Raw genomic sequence first — 20,000 nt, 5'->3', positions numbered from 1 at the left:
ACTCTCGCCATACTTCAGTCTCTCTCTCTCTCTCTCTCTCTCTCTCTCCAGCACTGTCAGTAAGGAAGCATCGCCCACTCAGGAGTGAGAGTTCCGGGGACAGGTAAGACCTTTCTAAATTTTGCACCATCACTTAATTATAAGTAATGAGTTCACGTCACTTAAAAATACAAGGCCTTTAGACTCCTCCTCGGCAGGTCCATACACCGGAAAATTGTGTATAAAATTCATTTCACTAACAAATAATGCTTGCCTTATAGGTCCGCACACATCTGCCGCCTGTTCCATTGACAATTCTTAGCGTCTACCATCCGACTCCGGCCAAAGGTAAGTGGTGGGCGCTAAGGTGCTCCCACATCACAAGGTACATCACACAGGCGCTGCACAATACACCAACAATCAGCCTTTGACTTGCTCAGTATGCATTCTGAAAGACATTTTTCCTGGGCATCATAAGAGGAGATTAATGATGCTTCGTCGAGTATGGCGGCAAATGTCAGGCAGCGCCACACCACTAGCTCTCTTCACCTGGAGAGAAAAAATCAGCAGTACGCATTTGAAAAGATTAATTTTCCTGGATATTCCAGACACCTCAACGGTATCTTATTGACCGTAGTGCAAGATGTCAGCAAAACACAACGCAACTAATGCTACAATGCACAACAGTAAACAGCAAAGCTTTTATTATTTATCTTATCTTGTCGAGGAGGAGCAGTTGTGCCAGCAGGGAGAGGCACGTTGAGCCAGCGAGCGCGGTGGCGAGGAATGGTTCAGCAGGTGGCAGAGTATAACAGAATGACGAGGGAAAATTTTGCCTACTTTTGAACGAACAAACAAGATTTCCAGCCGCTACCCCTGCACCGGCTCACTTCATCAAGAAAACTTCCAGTATAAATCTAATTTCTACTTCCAATATTTCAACGGCGCATATTTTTTCCCCTCACCATTTTCTATTCCCGTTTCCTTTGCAAATACGACAGACGGCTTGATCTCTGGCCTGGACCACCGCTGGGTGTGCCTTGCGGCGCGAGGAGACAAGCTCAGAGGCAAAGACAAAGCGCAACTTTATAACAGGAGACACGCTTTCCGGAGTGTTTCGCTCCTTCACCCTTCGCCTCCAGCACTCTGCCCGTCTGCCCTCTGCCAGCGTTAAGACACTCAGCAGCGAAACAGACGCTATGCAGGCCAAGGCCACCTCGAGTGTCAGCACAACACTCAACCCAACTAATATTCACGGCCGGGACTCGAGACTTTGCCATCCAATCAAAGTTAACTCCTCAACTTGCAGGAGCGGCGCTTCCACGTCCGTCCCGCCACGATCCGTCCCTCGCCTCGCCTCGTCTCGCCTTGCCCAGGGGAAGAAAGTGGCGGGAAGGAGAGATCAGCAAAAAGAATCAATAAACGAAATATAAAAAGACTCTCAAACATCGCCTGGCCATTACCACCTGCTTGTTGCAAGAAAGAAAACGAGGAAAACTACACACAAAAACAATAATTACCCGGACAGCTATAGAACGCTGCTTCCTTCTGCCAGGCGCTCCTCCAGAAAAGATCGAGGCAGAGAGAGAAAGAGAGAGGAGGGGGCGGTGAGGGGAGGAGGGAAAGGCAGACCAGAGAAAAGAAGAGAAAGAAGGAGAATGAGAAAAAAAAGGAGAGGAAGTCTTAGCTATTGTTCCTACTTTACTCTTATTTTTTTCTTTCTTCCTCCTTATTATTGCCATTATTATTATTTTCCTTTTTCCTTTTTCTTTTGTTATTTCAAGGGGCACATTTTTCTTTTTGGGGTGAATCTTGTGGCTATCTTTTGTGATGGCAACCTCTCCTCCTTCCCCGCGCCTGATGTCACCCCCCGTCCTACTCCCTCCCTGGGTCACGTGAGGCTAGATGACGTCACTCACTCACTCACTCTCTCTCTCTCTCTCTCTCTCTCTCTCTCTCTCTCTCTCTCTCTCTCTCTCTCTCAATGACTCTTCTCGTTCACTCTCATCACTTTTCTCCACTCCTTGTCTTTTCTTTTATTACGTCTCTCTCTCTCTCTCTCTCTCTCTCTCTCTCTCTCTCTCTCTCTCTCTCTCTCTCTCTCTCTCTCTCTCTCTCTCTCTCTCTCTCTCTCTCTCTCTCTCTCTCTCTCTCTCTCTGCTTCTTTTTCCGTCCAGACTCAAAGAGATGGGAAGGGTGAAAGAGAAAAAGGTGTTAATTTGTGAGGTGTAATTGAGAGAGAGAGAGAGAGAGAGAGAGAGAGAGAGAGAGAGAGAGAGAGAGAGAGAGAGAGAGAGAGAGAGAGAGAGATCAGTAACTTCAAAGACTAACAACAGTAGTAGTGGTGGTAGTAGTGAGAGAGAGAGAAGAAGAAGAAGAAGAAGAAGAAGAAGAAGAAGAAGAAGAAGAAGAAGAAGAAGAAGAAGAAGAGAGAAGAAGAAGAAGAAGAAGAAGAAGAAGAAGAAGAAGAAGAAGAAGAAGAAGAAGAAGAAGAAGAAGAAGAAGAAGAAGAAGAAGAAGAAGAAGAAGAAGAAGAAGAAGAAGAAGAAGAAGAAGAAGAAGAAGAAGAAGAAGAAGAAGAAGAAGAAGAAGAAGAAGAAGAAGAAGAAGAAGAAGAAGAAGAAGAAGAAGAAGAAGAAGAAGAAGAAGAAGAAGAAGAAGTAGTGGCAGTGGCAGTAGCAGTAGCAGTAGTAGCAGTAGCAGTAGTAGGTAGTAGTAGTAGCAGTAGTAGTAGTAGTAGTAGTAGCAGCAGTAGTGGCGTTGGTGGTGGTGGTGGTGGTAGTAAGAGAGAGAATGTAAGAGTAAGAGCAACATACCAGCGCTGCCTCTTCTTGCATCCTTACCCAGAAGAACAAAAGATAAGGCTTCCTGCGTCGATCTTGCCATGGAAGCTTCGGTTTTTATGAGTGTTTGCACAAGGAAGCAGCGGCGGCGGCACTGTGTGGAGGCATCGAGGCCAGTGAAGTGTGTGGCGGAGACACTCTGGTGCAGTGTGGAGGGAAGAGATTGGTGGTGGGGAAGGTTATGGACTTATCGCTCTTATTGTTATACCTACTGTCTACCGCTGAGGGAGAGAAATAAAGGGAAGGAGCTAATCACATCTATTACACTGATACTAACAGACGCAAGCAGACAGGTGGAGACAAGGCAGAAACAGACAGGTAAACAGGCACAAGAGACACACAAACAGACAAGTACAAACAGGAATTGGTGTAAGAGCAATACCTATTCCCTTCTATTATTTTGATGGCCAAGGGAGAGCATCATGTAACCTTGCATGGAAACTAGGCAATGACCAGCGCAACATTTTACTCCACCTTCCCTGCATGCCATCCCCTTTATAAGCAACACTGCAGCGGCGGCATTTTCCAGCACACTTTTTACCTTTGTTATTCTTGGCTTTTCTCCTGATGTCCATGTAAAAATAAGTCCAAACGGCACGTGACGCTAACCTACATTGGCAGGCCGGCGCTTACAAACAAGAGGCGAACAAGGCGACCTCCACTTTACCAACTCACCTTTCGGCAAAATACGGACAATTTAAGGGGGAAGGTAAGAGGTGTAACTCAACGCCCCTTTAACCTACGATGGCTGGGTCAATGAAGCGGCCTCCCCTCCCTTCACCATTAGGTAAAAATACGTACGAGAGAGGGACACACGATGCTTGTATTTAATTACCTGCACTTTGTCGCTGTTCCCTGGCATGGCCCTGTCCTCAACCCAGCCCTCCCTACTCCTTCCTACCCCACTGAAACGTTTCCTCCACCTTTAAGTCTTTGGATTTAATTGTAGGCATCGTTTGTGTGTGTGTATGTGTGTGTGTGTGTTGGGAGGGAGGGGTAAGCAGGTACACGCACGAGTAATACGGCGATTAAGCTCACAATATTTCACTGGCAAACCTGAACCGCGTGGCCTTGACGGGAAAATTCTGAGTAAGGCCGAAACAAGAATGATCGCCGACCGCTTTCATGTATTGGCAGCCGTTCGGACACTGAGACATTTCTGTGGACTGGCGGCTGGATGTTAAGACGTATGCTGTGGTCGATCGCATGCAGAGAGAGAGAGAGAGAGAGAGAGAGAGAGAGAGAGAGAGAGAGAGAGAGAGAGAGAGAGAGAGAGAGAGAGAGAGAGAGAGAGAGAGAGAGAGAGAGAGAGAGAGAGAGAGAGATCTACATTATTCTGCAACAATATTACGCAAAATGGCACAGAGTATATCGATACATAAATAAATAATATCCAGGTGAAAGAGAGGAAAGGACAGTCTTCACTTCATGCCTTTACTTACACAGTGAGGCAAGGCGAGGCGAGGCAAGGCAAGGCGAGGCAGCAAAGCGTAAGGCAAGATAAGAAGAGTGAGGCTTTCCTGCAGCGGCACCGGAGATGACACGCGGAATGAACGAACGTCAGCAGACACAAGCTAATAAAACACTGACGAAGTTTTGATTTCAGACGTGTAATTCCTGCTGGTGTAGGTACGTGTGTGCGTGTATGTGCGCGTAACTGAGATAGAGACACAGACACAGACACTCACACACACACACACACACACACACACACAACAAAATTAAACTTCTGCAGAGAAAGACAAAAGGCAAGACAAGTGTTTGCAAGATGAACGCGACACTCACTCATCGTCTTCCTCGTCAACACGTTAGCCAGAATAAAAAATTGCGGATTCTCATTAAACTTTACAAGCTGGGATAATGCGGCGCCTCCACTAACTTCAACTATAATTTTCCTTTTCATTTCCCGGCACGTGAACCTCGCGCTCCCGTCAGGCGAGTAGCAGCACGAGAGAACGCGTAATACTCTACCGCTAGCCACTCACGGGCATTTTGTTGTGTAGGTTTTAATCCCCTCGAGTGGAAAGAGAATATTCTGTTGAGTAATACATATGCACCAGTATGCACACACTAATGACAAAACTCATCAAGGAAAGGTGTTTAAAGTTAAATACATACTTATTAGGATAGTTTAGAGAAATAGACACTTAAGGAAAAAAGAAAACAGTTATTTAATTATAAAATCGTGGTAATGGTAATGTGGGAATAATATTAAATAAAAAAGAAATAGTGAAATGAATCTAAAATAGGAAAATGATGCAAGAATGGTAAATGAGACGTGTCGGATGTAAGAGACGGTATAATACTCACTAAATGACATTGTACAATACTAAAGATGATATTGATTACTAGACAATAAAGAAGGTAATGATAATGGTAATAATAATAGTAATGATGATAATAATAATGATGATGATAATAATAATAATAATAATAATAATAATAATAATAATAATGATAAAAATAATAATAATAATAATTAGAGTAATAATGATAACAACAGTAATAATTATAGTAGTAGTAGTACTGATGATGATGGTGGTGGTAGTAGTAGTAATAATAGAGTAGTAGTAGTAGTAGTAGTAGTAGTAGTAGTAGTAGTAGTAGTAGTAGAAGTATCAGTAGTATTAGCATCAGTAGTAATAACAAAAACAACAACAATAACAAAAACAGCAACAACAATAACAAAACAACAACAACAATAACAGCAACAATCCTCTAGACCCTTTCACCCTTCCATTATTCAAACAGACACTGAAGTACGAGAGATTAATCAGAATATATATTTGATTACTCCTCCCCTTGACGTGTTAGATGCGGGCACTGTACCAGCCTGACCTGCCCTGCCCTGCTCTACCCTGTCCTGCCCCGCGACGCTCCTCCCCTCACAGTTGCACGGGAGAACCACACGACAGAGCTACACTTGCTTGAAAGAGACACAAGAAGGGAAAAACTACGCGAGTCCAACCTTAGTTTGCATCGCTTTAGTGTTTCTCTAATGTAAAATAAACAAGCTATTGGGAGTTTTTGTGTGGAAGTTTTGTTGAAGTTGTGTTATTTTGTTTAGTGTGATGTATTTGTGTTGTTGTTGTTGTTGTTGTTGTTACTATTCTTTCCACAATTACTGCAACTATACTAATATATTTAGTAGCACTGTTACTTCAACTTGATTACTACTACTATTATCACTGGTACTACTAATGGTACTACTACTACTACTACTACTACTACTACTACTACTACTACTACTTCTACTACGACTACTATGTACTACTATCACTGCTACTAATATTACTACTACTACTACCATTACTACTACTACTACTACTACTACTACTACTACTACTACTACTATCATCATTACTACTACAACTACTATCACTACAACTACTACCACTACTACTTTCACTACTACAACTACTATCACTACTACTACTACTACTACTACTACTACTACTACTACTACTACTACATTTCCGGTAAGCAATAATTTTCCGCCAAAATAATGTAAAATCAAGTGTTGCATTCTGCACTGTTGTTGAAAGACATTTTTTTGCTCCTCTCTGTATATACAAAGGTATTTGCATAAGGCTTAATGATACACACACACACACACACACACACACACACTCTCTCTCTCTCTCTCTCTCTCATTAAAATATATGTAAATAATAAAGAAAACAGGTCATATGGCACATACACGAGAGAGAGAGAGAGAGAGAGAGAGAGAGAGAGAGAGAGAGAGAGAGAGAGAGAGAGAGAGAGAGAGAGAGAGAGAGAGAGAGAGAGAGAGAATGGAAAGTTACGTAGCTTGAAAAATAATACATTTCATTTCTCGACTACAAAAAAAACCGCTCTTATTTCTTTTATTTATTCCTTTTTTTTTTTTATTTAGAGGACCATTATATTTTTTCAGCCTTCACTGTTCACTACCTTTGTACTGTACTGTTCTTTTTATCACCAACGATACAAACATACATACAAAACATACAAGCAGACATACAGACAAACAGACAGACAGGTACACATTTATCATTTTTATTTCACTGTGAACCCGTGTTATCTATTTTGACCAAGTTTAAATCTTTCATGGAGAAGCGATTCTGGTGATGGCGATGATGGTGGTGGTGGTGGTGGTGGTGGTGGTGGTGGTGGTTGTGTTATTGTGGTGATAGAGAAAAAAAAATGTGATATATGTAGATATTACGTTATTTGATAGAGAAGGGAGAGGAGGAAGAGGAGGACGAAGGGTAGAGGAGGAAGACGAAGAAGAGGATGAGGATGAGGGGAAGAGGACGAGGACCAATAAGAGGAGTGTGGCCAACAATAAGTGGAGATCAAGGATGAGAGGAAGCCCTTGAGCCCATAAATTGTCACTAGAGGGAGGCATCGCTGGGCGTAGGGCAGGCGCGGCACCATTCCCCGCAGCACACGGCCCGCCCATCCCTCGAGGCGCTCATAGCACAGTCCTGTATTCTGAAACGCTTTGGTCTCTCACCATCACTATTTTCCATACACTGCAGTTGAGGATACTCGTGTTATTAAAGGTATTTCCATGGTTCTATTGATGGACTGGCAAAATTTCTATATTATGATAAGGAAAAACTATCTTGAAAACCCTGGTAGTCGTCTCTGTGGCCTCGGAAATTGTCGTGGTAAAAGAGCAAAGCGTTTGAGTATGGGCGACAGTGTCAGGGGCCAACACAGCGCAGCGTTCCGTGGCTATTATATATTTCCCCAGATTTCTTTTCGTCTCCTTCCTTCATGAGCGAGTGATGAATATTTCCATGAGGAGGAGGAGGAAAGCTGTCCAGGCACGCAGAAGGCGGCCGCGACCCTCCACTCAAACTCAGTTATTATGCAGCTTAGAAAGGGTGAGCGGCGGCAGGGTGAAGGGTAACACTCCTCTCATCACGCCACGGGAGACAGGGAGACAGAGACAGGGAGGTAAGGACGCCAGGGTGGAGACAGACTTGTGTTCAGAAGCGCTTTGCTCTCTCATGAACCACGGATATTTTCAAACGCCACAGAGTAATTCGTAGCGTTCTCAAGAGTGCTTTGTCAGTTCATATCGCAGAAATCGTGTTAATCTGTCAATAGAACCATATAAACTCTTAAACCCCTTCAGTACCATGACGCGTTTCCATATTCATTCTCTTTACTATTTGGTGATTTTATACAGCGGCAGAAACTGATGTGGGGGGATTTAAATAGTGAAGACTGTGGTTATTAGTCTTTTAACATCCATAGACCCTTCCTAATGTAAATAAAATCGTCTAGTCATATTCAAACATTCATAATAAAAATGTGTTCCAGTACTGATAGGGGTTAAAAAAAAAGTGTAATGTCAACTAGAGCCTAAAGTCAACTAGAGAAGAAATGTAGTCTTCGTGTGGCGTATTCGTGTTTCAGTACACCATCCACATAGACTCCTTGAATCAGTGCCAGAAGCAGACAATGCAAGAAAATGTTCAATACACACACACACACACACACACACACACACACACACACACACAGTCGCCATTTCGAACTCCACGTCCTGTCGGCGCGAAGGGCAGACACACAGCACTTCATCCTATTTGAGACAACGCAGCAAGGGAAAGATCAAGGTCAGGAGGATTGAATTTCATGCAGGGCGTATTTTATGAAGGTCCAAGGGATGCGCGTTGCCGTCGGCGGCCTCAAACTTCTCGCTGGGAACAAGAGGCAGGTGGGCGCCCGGCTGCTGCAGGTCATGTTCCCTGCTTCCTCTGTCATGTTGCTGACCTGCACTCTCTTTCCTGCCTGTGTGTGTCAGAGAGAGAGAGAGAGAGAGAGAGAGAGAGAGAGAGAGAGAGAGAGAGAGAGAGAGAGAGAGAGAGAGAGAGAGAGGCGGGAGGAGGGGCCAGGTCATAAGGTGGTGTGTTTGGGGGGGTGCGCGATCTGTTGCTCGGGGTGGCCACCTACAGCGTGTGTGCCAGGCGGCCAGCAGTCAGCGCCGCGCAGTCCCAGAGAGCGGCCGCGTGCAGCACCCGCCGCCTTCTGACGCGCCAGTGTCTCCCTTCTTCACAAGCCGCCAGTAGCTCTCCTAGTGACTGTCAGAGTGTTCATCAGTCACACCCTGTTGCCAACTGTCGCGGTCGTAACCATGTCGCCGCCCGCCCATTTCCAGGTTCCCACGGACAGCTCAGGCGACAAACCGTGTGCAGAGAGATGATTTCGCGGCAGTAGTGGTGGAAGGAGGCTGCTAATTGTCGCTGCCTCGAGGATGGTCAGTGGGAGGAATGGGGCGCGAGTGAACTTGCCTCGGGGAGGACCACACACCCGGGCGGCTGCCGCCCTCGCTGGCTGAGGCGCAGTGCTCCTGGAGGCGGTGGCTCTTCCGATGTTCAGTGAAAGACGAGACCTTAGGGAATTCCGTCACACCCGCTGCAGCTCGGCGAGGGGCAGGACCACGCCGCCCGTGACAATGCAAAGCTGGTGGAGGCCGCCAGCGACCTAGCTTGTGCTCAGACGACCGCTCGAGTGTTATGTGTGACTTAGGCAACACCAGCAGCCTGAGAGCAAATACTTCCCGAGTAAATGACACAGTTATGACGATCGCGTCCCTCAGCGTGGTAAGTGTGTGCATGGAGGGCCGGGGGGCTTCCTCGGCCGGGTGTGGATAAGCCCAAGCCTCCACCCATCACTCCACGACGCTGTAGGAATATAGAGAAGTATCCCCGAAGAGCACCATAATCTGCTGTGTGAGGCGTGGCGGAGGGTGAGTGAGGGAGCGAGGGGGCCGGGAGGAGCCTCCTTGAGTTCAGGCACAGACGCCTTCGCTTCCCACTTTCGCCAGCCAGTGGGCAAGAGGCGAGCCACGCTGGGAATGTGGCGGGGTTGGAGGCCGCGGCGGGAAGAAACTGACTGTGTCATCAAAATGTGAAAATACATTACCGAAAGCATTCCTTGAAACCGATAACTTTAATGAAACTATTTTTCAATAAGCAAACTTTCCTTTCAACTTTCTCAATTCAGTGGCGTCTGGAAATACAACTGACTAAACTATTAAAATTCACTGGATACGGAATCACATACGAAATTTACTTTAAGTTTCTATTTCTGGAGATAACTCAGGTCAGTGCACCAATATGTAGGTCTGTCTTTCCCTCTCCCGCTATGCTTCTCAAGTGAGTCATTTCCCCCAAAGACATCGCTTCTTCCTCCGCCTCAATACACAAATCAACAACCTTTTCTTGAAGCGTTCAGCGATCCCGCCACCATCACTCAACACTGCTCGCTTCTATGGCGGAGGGAACACTGCTAAACATGGATAACGTGGTCAACCTGACAGTGGAGGGGGAGGGATTCAGGGAGTACATGGAGACTTACGAGGGAGGATTGGATGGCTTTGATGGTAATGGGAGTTTTGCTATGCTTAACTCGAGCGTCAATGGTACGTACTGGGTGTACCCGTGGGGCACGTCCCTCTACCCGTCAGGCTACAGTACCTTCGAGATCGTGATCATCACAGTCATCATTACGGTGGCCATGATCGTGGTGGTGGTGGGCAACATGTTGGTTATCATCGCCATCGCCACAGAGAAGGCGCTCAAGAACATCACCAACTGGTTCATTGCCTCCCTGGCGGTGTCTGACTTCCTGCTGGGCTTGGTCATCATGCCCTTCAGCCTGGCCAACCTCCTCATGGGCTACTGGATGTTCGGTGACCTGTGGTGTGAGCTGCACGCCGCCATCGATGTGCTGCTCTCCACAGCCTCCATCAACAACATCTGCCTCATCTCCCTCGACCGATACTGGAGCATCACTCATGCCGTCGACTACCTAAAGAAGCGGACGCCCGAGCGAGCGGCTATCATGATCGTGGCCGTGTGGGTCTTTTCTGGCCTGGTGTCTATCCCGCCTCTCCTCGGCTGGAAGGAGGTGCGGGCGCCCGAGCAGTTCCCCAAATGCACGGTAAGTGTAATGGATAGTTTGTCTCGAGCATCGGGGGTGTTGGCAAGGCAGAATGAGGCTCCAAAGCTGGCCAAGGCTGCTGGTGGGACGTGAGGAGCTGGAAGGGAGGCTGCAACACACACTCTCTTTCCGCGGCACACGGCAGACACCTTCGCTGCCGCAATATTGTCCATCGGCGTCTGGGAATTGGCAGAGAGAGGCCAATAACATAAAATATTGGACTAACGCCGACTTCTGGCTGGCTTGACTGTGCCTTCCACAGCCTCACACCCAGAAAATCCAAAGTAAAGTAAAATTGCTTGAAATAAACGCAAACCCTCTCTTCTCTCTCTCTCTCTCTCTCTCTCTCTCTCTCTCTCTCTCTCTCACTGCAATCGTGTCAGTGTCCAGGCGTCACGGTAGTGGTGTCTACGTCAGTGGTGTGCGTCCTGGGCAGCGCGTCACCAACACATCACCATGCTGCGTGACTGGTGTTACCGAGACCTGGCCGTCACTGATGCGTGAACCCCAACATTTGACACACAAATTAGGTGACGGGATGATATATTTCATTCTGTCTCTCGCTGTCCTAAAATATTTCACCATGATATCTAAAATGACATTTCGTGTAATAAAAAGGGAAGTATATTAATGTCTGGGTGGTGCACATCGATTTATTAAACGCATGAATAAGCACAGACACACGCACACACATACACACACACACACACACACACGTGGACAAATATGCCGAAATGACACACTCGATTAATTTCAATTCAAATTTCATGCACACACAAAGAAAAATAAATACAAGCATATATAATTACTTACGTCAAGCGGCCGTCCATTTTTATTCACTTATACATGGACAAGTCAACGTCAACTGGCCGGAGCATGCAGGGACGGTTCACTAGGTCGTGGGAGCCTCATGTAGAGCTAATTATTGTGTTTAAGCTTCGGTAATCAGGTAAGAATCTCCTCCTGGGTAATGAAAGGTCTCGGTAAGTCTGTGGTGAGGCGGACACATGGCTAGCGAGAGACGGATCGAGAAAATAAATATGTTGATGTACGGAAGTTGCTTTTATTTTGCTTTATTTATTGTTTTGTTTTCTTTATTGAATGGATTAATTTATTTTATAGTATAGTTTAATTTCTCTCTCTCTCTCTCTCTCTCTCTTTGTTGAATTAATTGACTTAACTTTTTTTTTTAAACTTTCGATACGTACAAATATGGAATACAGGTAGTGTGTGTGTGTGTGTGTGTGTGTGTGTGTGTGTGTGTGTGTGTGTGTGTGTGTGTGTGTGTGTGTGTGTGTGTCGAGTTCCGTGACTATGAGAAAGGAAAAGAGGGAAAGGGAAACATAATACCCTCTCCTGACACACACACACACACACACACACACACACACACACACACACACACACCACAAAGAGTAAAGCACCAGAGTGTGTCAACTCTGCCGTGAACAAGACAATAAAAACTCTCGTGTTTACTATTTAACAATTATGAATTCCACTTGCAACACACACACTCCGTCACGGGCGAGGAGGCACGGCGGCCAGACAGACACGGCGGAGAGAGAGAGAGAGAGAGAGAGAGAGAGAGAGAGAGAGAGAGAGAGAGAGAGAGAGAGAGAGAGAGAGAGAGAGAGAGAGAGAGAGAGAGAGAGAGAGAGAGAGAGAGAGAGAGAGAGAGAGAGAGAGAGAGAAACTTTATTACTACTATACCCTCACATTTATTCCAACATACCCTTGAATACCACTTCATTACAACAAAATATGCATGACAGGTATTCTGATATTGAGCTATTGAGATGTAGATGAATAACAATGATCCATCCGCTCCACCTCACCAGCACCAACGCATGAATTCACCTCAAGATGTCAGTCAACTCTGTAAAAAACTCCGGTCATTGCCTCACGAGCATCACTGAAGGCAAAGAGATTAACATACACGATCAGATCAAATTCACAATAGATATACGTGTGACTGAGAGCAAAGGCGTAGCTGGATGAGACTTGAAGTGTTTCCAGCATGTGAGGAGAGAAGGCAAGGAATATGTGGGAAGTAAGATGCTGGAGAAGGAGTTACGTACGAGAATTAAAGAGAAGAAGACTTAAGAGAAGGTTGTGGATGAAGAGAAAGAAGATATGTTTGTAATGGATATGATTGAGAGAGAGAGAGAGAGAGAGAGAGAGAGAGAGAGAGAGAGAGAGAGAGAGAGAGAGAGAGAGAGAGAGAGAGAGAGAGAGAGAGAGAGAGAGAATATGAAGACCACACTGTTTGATAAGGTCAATCCGCTGTAGTTTCGTATATCAGCCAAAAGATACATCAATTTAATCTCTTCAGAGCTGGGATGCATTTTTTACCACGAGTTTTGGGTATGATTAGACGATTTTTTTTGACATTAAGAAGGGTTCATGGAGATCAGGAAGATTAATGGCCAGAGTCTTCACTATTCTAATCCCTACATATGTTTCTGAAGCTGCATGAAATCAGAAAATGGGAGGCAGAATGAATATGAGAACGCGTCATGTTACTGAAGTGATCGCGCTAAGAAGAGACACAACAACTACTGAATTTGTACTGAAGATATACAAAAAAACCTACCCATTAGTTATCCAGGCAAGATCACCAAAGGAAGAAAATGGACGTAAGAAATCATTAGAAAATTTAATATGGGTAGGAAGTTAACACCAGACTGACATAAGAGGTGGAAAGGAAGGGAACTCCATAGACATAAAAAGTGGAGAGGAAGGAAAATTAGAGTTATAAGGAGAAAGGAAGGGAACATCAGAGAGGCGTAAGAAGTCGAAAGGAAGGGAACACCTGACGGACATTAGAGGTGGAAAATAAGGGAACACTAAGACATAATAAGAGGAAAGAAAGAGAACACTAAGACATAATAAGAGAAAAGGAAGGGAACAACCAGAAAGACATAAAAAAACCCTTCTAGAATGAAATCTGGAAGGGAAAAAAATCACAGGATTCAAGAATTTCGCTACATACTCGACTCTTCAAAGCCTGATGAGTTTTCCGGGGTCCGATACCTAAGCCAGCTGGATCTAGTTACCCTGGCTGGTCCTCAATCCCCTATTTACCAGGCCATAATTGGTTACCCTTCATAGGTATCTCCCTTTATTCCTTTACAGAGCACCCGTTTTCTTCCTCACCCCTAACCCTCCCTCTCCGTCTCTCTCTAGCGATTTTCCCATCAAAAGTAGATCACGACGAGGATAAACAAACGGGGAAGTGGATCACGGGTCGGGTGAGCAGGGATGGCGTGCGACTGGCGATGGAAACAAAGATTAAAGGGAAGATACGATTTATGAAAGGCAATGATTAGGAACAGTAGAAAAGGCTGAGCGAGAGCGAGAGCGAGAGCGAGAGAGAGAGAGAGAGAGAGAGAGAGAGAGAGAGAGAGGGTGAAAATAGAACATAAAATAATTAATTCCACTGAATGTTGTGTGGAGAAGAGGAAGGGAATAAGTAAAAAAAAAAAAAAAAAAAAGTAAAGCGGACTGGGTTGTGAAAAGGAAGAAGTGAGACGAAAAAAAATGAAAGAAAAGGATTCAAGAAGGGAGGGAGAGGTACGGAGGGGAGAGGGAAGGAGGGAGAGAGAGGGTCGAGGAAGAGAGGGGAAGGTGAGATTGGGAAGAGGCAAAGGAGGCAGGGCTTAAGAGGTAATAATGGCACGTAAAAGAGGAGCGAGAGGGGAAGGAGGCCGTAGGAAAGAAAGAAAAAAAAAGCTGATTAAAAGCCTTACAGGATTTTACTTGACGAAAAAAATGAAACGTAATTACAGAGGAATGAGAAGAATGAGCGAGAGAGCGAGAGATACTGGAAGTGAGGCGAGACGAGGCGAGGCGAGGCGAGGCGAGGCGAGGCGAAGCGAGGCAAGGCGAGGCGAGATAAGAGGTTTGAGACATAGAAGACATATGGAGTAGGTGTGATGAGGCAAATGTGTGTGTGTGTGTGTGTGTGTGTGTGTGTGTGTGTGTGTGTGTGTGTGTGTGTGTGTGTGTGTGTGTGTGTGTGTGTGTGTGTGTGTCCGTCTGTCTGTCTGTCAGTGTACATAAAAGGAACACAGAACAAAAGCTACACGACATACAAACATGGAAAAAAAAAAAAAAAAGAAAAGCTGCTAACAACAAAACCGAAAAAATAAAAAAAAGTAAAAACAAGGTGACAAAAAAAATAAAAGCAAAAGTAATCCTTTCTAAAAATGAAAAAGACAAATACAAAAAATAATAGAGACATATACAAACAGATTACGTAAGACAGAGAGAGAGAGAGAGAGAGAGAGAGAGAGAGAGAGAGAGAGAGAGAGAGAGAGAGAGTGTGTGTGTGTGTGTGTGTGTGTGTGTGTGTGTGTGTGTGTGTGTGTGTGTGTGTGTGTGTGTGTGTGTGTGTGTGTGTGTGTAAGACCGATAAATGGGCAGATCTGAGGGAAGGGCCGTGCTGGGATGAAGTAAGACGAGGTGGTGGTAGTGGTGGTGGTGATGGTGGTGGTGGTGGTGGCTGGCAAGGATGCGAAGGAGAGCGCGAGTCCCCAAGTGGCCACCAAGCTTCCCTTCTTCACGGCCTCTCCTTTGGTATTGACAAGAGATGATAAGTGAAGGAGATGACCCCCAACCATACACAGATCCCGCGCTATAAATCCTTCCTTCCCGCCTCTCTCTCTCTCTCTCTCTCTCTCTCTCTCTCTCTCTCTCTCTCTCTCATCCTTCCTTCCTTCATTCTCTCTTTTCTCTCTCTTTCTCTGTCTATCTTGTTACTTTTTTCAGATCTGCTTCTCTCTCTCTCTCTCTCTCTCTTCTACATTCTCGTTTCTTTATTTAGTCTCGTTTTTTCTTATCTTATCTTTTTCTTGGTTTTATTTCTTTGTTTTGTTTCAATCCTTCAAATCTCTCTCTCTCTCTCTCTCTCTCTCTCTCTCTTTACTCACTTTTCTTTCCTTATATTTCCTGTGAGTTTTCTTTCTTTTCTTAATTCTTTTTTATTCATCGTTTTTCCTGTTTTTTATTCCTTATTCCTTCACTTTCCCTCCTTTTTTATTATTTTCTGTTATTTTCCATCATCCTTCATATTTCCCTCCCACATCCCATCCATGACTTCATATTCCTCTTTCTTTTTTTTTCCTTTTATTCTACTTCTTTCGCATCCTTTATTTCTTCCTGTCTGGTTTTTTTTTCTCCCTTTCTCTGTTTCCCCCTCTTTCATTTTATCTAATCCCTTCTTTTTCCAGTTTCCATTTTCTTTCCAACCATTCACGTGTCCTTGCATTCACTATTTTCTTCGTTCCTTTCGCTGTCTTTCATTCCCTGCTATCTATTAACATTCCCCTTACTCAATTTCCCATTTTTTCATTTCTTATTTCACATATTTCATCTCTAAATACCTCCTCTACATTCTTATTTTCCCTCCATTTCGTTTACCATCTCATCTCTCTAACCTCCATGCCCTCCCCACCTCTCTCTCCCTTTCCCTTCTCTCCCTGGCCTCACTTTAAGGTACTACATCTTCTGCTTTATATATTCAACATTTTCACGCCCTTAAAGACGAGGCGGACGCTCGCAAAGTCCCACACGTCGACCTGATAAGGGAAAAGTATGACCCTTAGGAAAAAAAACACCTCATGAAAGGGAACTGAACGTGAAATGAAGGACAGTGGCGGAGAATGAAGGGAGGGAGGAAAGAGAAGGGAAAGGAGAGTAGAAAGACAAAGAAGAGAGAGAGAGAGAGAGAGAGAGAGAGAGAGAGAGAGGGGGTAAAAAGAAGGGAGAAAATGGTGAATCTATGGAGCGGAAGTTGGCGCAGTTGGGGGAGGGAAAGTGAAGGGGATGAGTGAGGGGAAGACAAAAGGAAGGAGCGATGGGATAAGAGGATATAAAGGTATGAAGGAGGATGGAGGAAGAATGGATACAGAAGAGAGGAAGAGAGAGAAAGAGAGGGAAAGAGGGAAAGAGGGAAGGGGACGATGGAAAAAAACGGGGAATGATAAATGAAGGGGAGGAGATATATAGAAAAAAATGCTTAATGGAAAGAGAGAGAGAGAGAGAGAGAGAGAGAGAGAGAGAGAGAGAGAGAGAGAGAGAGAGAGAGAGAGAGAGAGAGAGAGAGAGAGAGAGAGGAAAAACGAAAGAGAAGACCAGAGGAAAAGAGAAGAGCGAAGGAATGAAAAATGAACAACGGAAGGAACCAGAGAGGGATAAGAGAAGGATGAGAGGAGAGGAGAGGAAGCGACAGAGTGAGCATAGGAAGAAGGAGGAGGAGGAGGAGGAGGAGGAGGAGGAGGAGGAGGAGGAGGAGGAGGAGGAGGAGGAGGAGGAAGGCATCGTGTCGTATTCTGACCAAGTGATAAAGTATAACCTCGCCCCTCGTGGGTTTACACAAGCAGAGCAAACACGGCGGCGGTGGAGAGTAAATCTGTAGGAATAGTTGATGAGCAGAGCACGAGGAGGACTACCACATCGCGAGAAAGAGAGAGGTTTGGACTGCCGGAGAGACTTGAAGGAGGCTGGATGAAGAGATAGAAAGACTGAGAGAAACAGATTAGGAAAAGGTAGAGATAGAAACGGAAGGAGAGAGAAATGAGGTCCAGGAGAAGGAGAGCCTGAGAGACGTAAACTATGTGAGATGACAGAAGCTGAGAGAGATATAGAGATTATTAAAAAAAAGACCTGGAGAAATACAGAGTAGGTAAGAAGGAAATAGACATATATTACTACAGGAAAAAAAAACAACTGAAGATATGGAAATTGCAACACAGGATAAGACTAGACCAGGAAAATACTGGGAAATAGAGAAAATGGGAAATAGAGACTACGAGGGAGAAAAAATGGGACAGATCTATGGGGAGATAAAGAGACTGGCAGATATAGGTTAGGAGATATGAAGTTTGGAGAAGTGTGTGGCTGAACGGAAAGGAAACGGAGACAGAGACAGAGAGAGAGAGAGAGAGAGAGAGAGAGAGAGAGAGAGAGAGAGAGAGAGAGAGAGAGAGAGAGAGAGAAACTGACCAGGGTAGTGTGGATATGAAGGAAGAAAGATGGAAAATGACTGATTTGACACAGCACTGGAAGGAACTGGATGGAAGGACGTGGAAAGGTACGTTGAGGTAGAAGAAAAAGGACAGAAGGTAAACTGGACAAGATTGGGAAGGGGGATGGGCAGGGAAAGGTATTAGTGGCTTGATTACTAAATGCCTTTGAGCGTGAAGGTTCTAGAGAGAGAGAGAGAGAGAGAGAGAGAGAGAGAGAGATGAAGAAATTGGCTCACTAAAGGAGAACATAAGTAGGTTGTTGTTGTTGCTTTCGTTGCTGTTGTTAAGTTACTGAGTTAAAGAGACACCAAAATAGGAAGACGCACTGGTCAAATGGAGGAAGGAGGGAAGAGTTGAGTTACCAGAGCGAGACTACGAATAAAATGAACACGAGGTGAAGGGAAGAGTTATTGAGGAAACTGACACAACTTGAGTGATTTCCAGTTGAGTTGTGGGGAACGAAATGGATTGAAAACGGATCCAGAAATGGGGAAAAAAAGTAAGAGGCAAAAAGTTGAAATACGTAAGGAAAACATAAGAGTGATATTGCGAAAAGAGACCATAGAGGAGTGAAAAATGAGAGAAAACTTTGACACGTCCATGCATGCGTTGTGGTTAAATCGCCATTGGGTTACAGTAAAAGATTAAGAAACGAAAAATGGCTATGAATTTTAAAGAAGACTAAGAAAAAAAATAGAAAAATAAGATTAGAAGAGTGAAAAGAGATACAAAACTAGAGCGTATGGATAGCAAAGGAGAGAGAGAGAGAGAGAGAGAGAGAGAGAGAGAGAGAGAGAGAGAGAGAGAGAGAGAGAGAGAGAGAGAGAGAGAGAGAGAGAGAGAGAGAGAGAGAGAGAGAGAGAGAGAGAGAGAGAGAGAGAGAGAGAGAGAAACAGAGACAGAGAAAGAGACAAAGATAGAGAAAAAAGAAAAGAGAAATGCCAAGACAGACAATTACTAAGAAACAGAAAACAACACCAAGACACAGAAAAATACCTAAAGAAAGAGAAAAAAAACACACCAATACAGAAACCAAGAGAAAAAAAAAAAAACAGAAAGAGAGATAAAGATAGAGAGAGATAGCACACAAAAATCTACCTACCATAAGACAGCCAGGAGACACAAAAAACCAGGTAGTATTCAAGGCGAACCAAGACAATACAAGTAAGACGAGGAGAGGAGCGGCGAGGCAGAGTGAGTTGTGTCAGCTTCAACTATTCCATCTGTGGTCAATAACTCTGAAAAATGAGCTGGCGAGTCACTTGGGGCGGTCGTAATGGAGTCTACTGGAAATGCTGGGAAGTAAAAAGACACGATTGAAGTGGAAGAACGAGGCGAAGAACGAGAAGTGAGGAGGAGGAGGAGAGATGCCCATGGGGAATTTGGGGAAGGCAGAGTGGTGGTGAGAGGAGAGAGGGAGTGGTGGTCGACGTGAGAGGAAGGAAGGAAGGTTGGCGGGAAGTGATGTGGGAAGAAAAATGAGATGAGGGAGAGAGAGAGAGAGAGAGAGAGAGAGAGAGAGAGAGAGAGAGAGAGAGAGAGAGAGAGAGAGAGAGAGAGAGAGAGAGAGAGAGAGAGAGAGAGAGAGAGAGAGAGAGAGAGAGAGAATTAGAAAAGTGAAGAGGAAATGGATAAAAAGATAAAAAGAGCAAAAGAAAAGAAAAAAAAAGAAATAGAGAGAAAAGAGGAAATAAAAGAGATGAAGAAGATAGGAAAGAAGGAAAAGACCTCAGAGAGAGAGAGAGAGAGAGAGAGAGAGAGAGAGAGAGAGAGAGAGAGAGAGAGAGAGAGAGAGAGAGAGGCAACAGATAAGAAATTTACTGCCAGATCTTAAAAACGATAAAAAGGATAAACACACATAAAAACGAGGGAAGGATGTTTAGACTACAGTCAGTTTTAGAATCTTCACACATTGAGGGCAAGAAAGAAGAAGGAGATGAAGTGAAGACCCGCTGACGTAAGAAACACCTCCTTAACCCTGACACACTCCACTACTTGTTCACTGCCATGCCTATATATAATTGACACGTTTCCATATTCATTCTGCTTACTATATGGTGATTCTTATACAGCTTCAGAAACATATATGGAGATTAAAACAACGAAGACTCTAGCCATTAATCTTCTCACCTGCATAGACACTTGGAAATGTAAATATAATCGTCTAATCATACCCAAAACTCGTGGAAAAAAATGTGTACCTGTATTG

At 44.6% G+C, this 20,000-nt stretch overlaps 1 protein-coding gene and 1 long non-coding RNA gene across 2 annotated transcripts in view; one reads left to right on the top strand and one right to left on the bottom strand.

The window, feature by feature from the left end:
- Nucleotides 1-20,000, bottom strand: part of LOC123505215 — a 557,956-nt gene that overhangs the window by 210,627 nt on the left and 327,329 nt on the right. The window lies entirely within an intron of this gene.
- LOC123505213 (alpha-2A adrenergic receptor-like) overlaps nucleotides 8,809-20,000 on the top strand; it is a 553,609-nt gene continuing 542,417 nt past the window's right edge. Inside the window, exon 1 of the mRNA XM_045256391.1 lies at nucleotides 8,809-10,763. Within this exon, the coding sequence (XP_045112326.1) occupies nucleotides 10,092-10,763 (672 nt within the window). The 5' untranslated portion in view covers nucleotides 8,809-10,091. The remainder of the gene's footprint in view (nucleotides 10,764-20,000) is intronic.

This window comes from Portunus trituberculatus, chromosome 17 (genome assembly GCF_017591435.1).
Source record: "Portunus trituberculatus isolate SZX2019 chromosome 17, ASM1759143v1, whole genome shotgun sequence".
In the NCBI taxonomy this organism is placed as follows: domain Eukaryota; kingdom Metazoa; phylum Arthropoda; class Malacostraca; order Decapoda; family Portunidae; genus Portunus; species Portunus trituberculatus.
The sequence above is the reverse complement of the archived record's forward strand: the minus strand, read 5'-3'. Positions and strand labels throughout refer to the sequence as shown.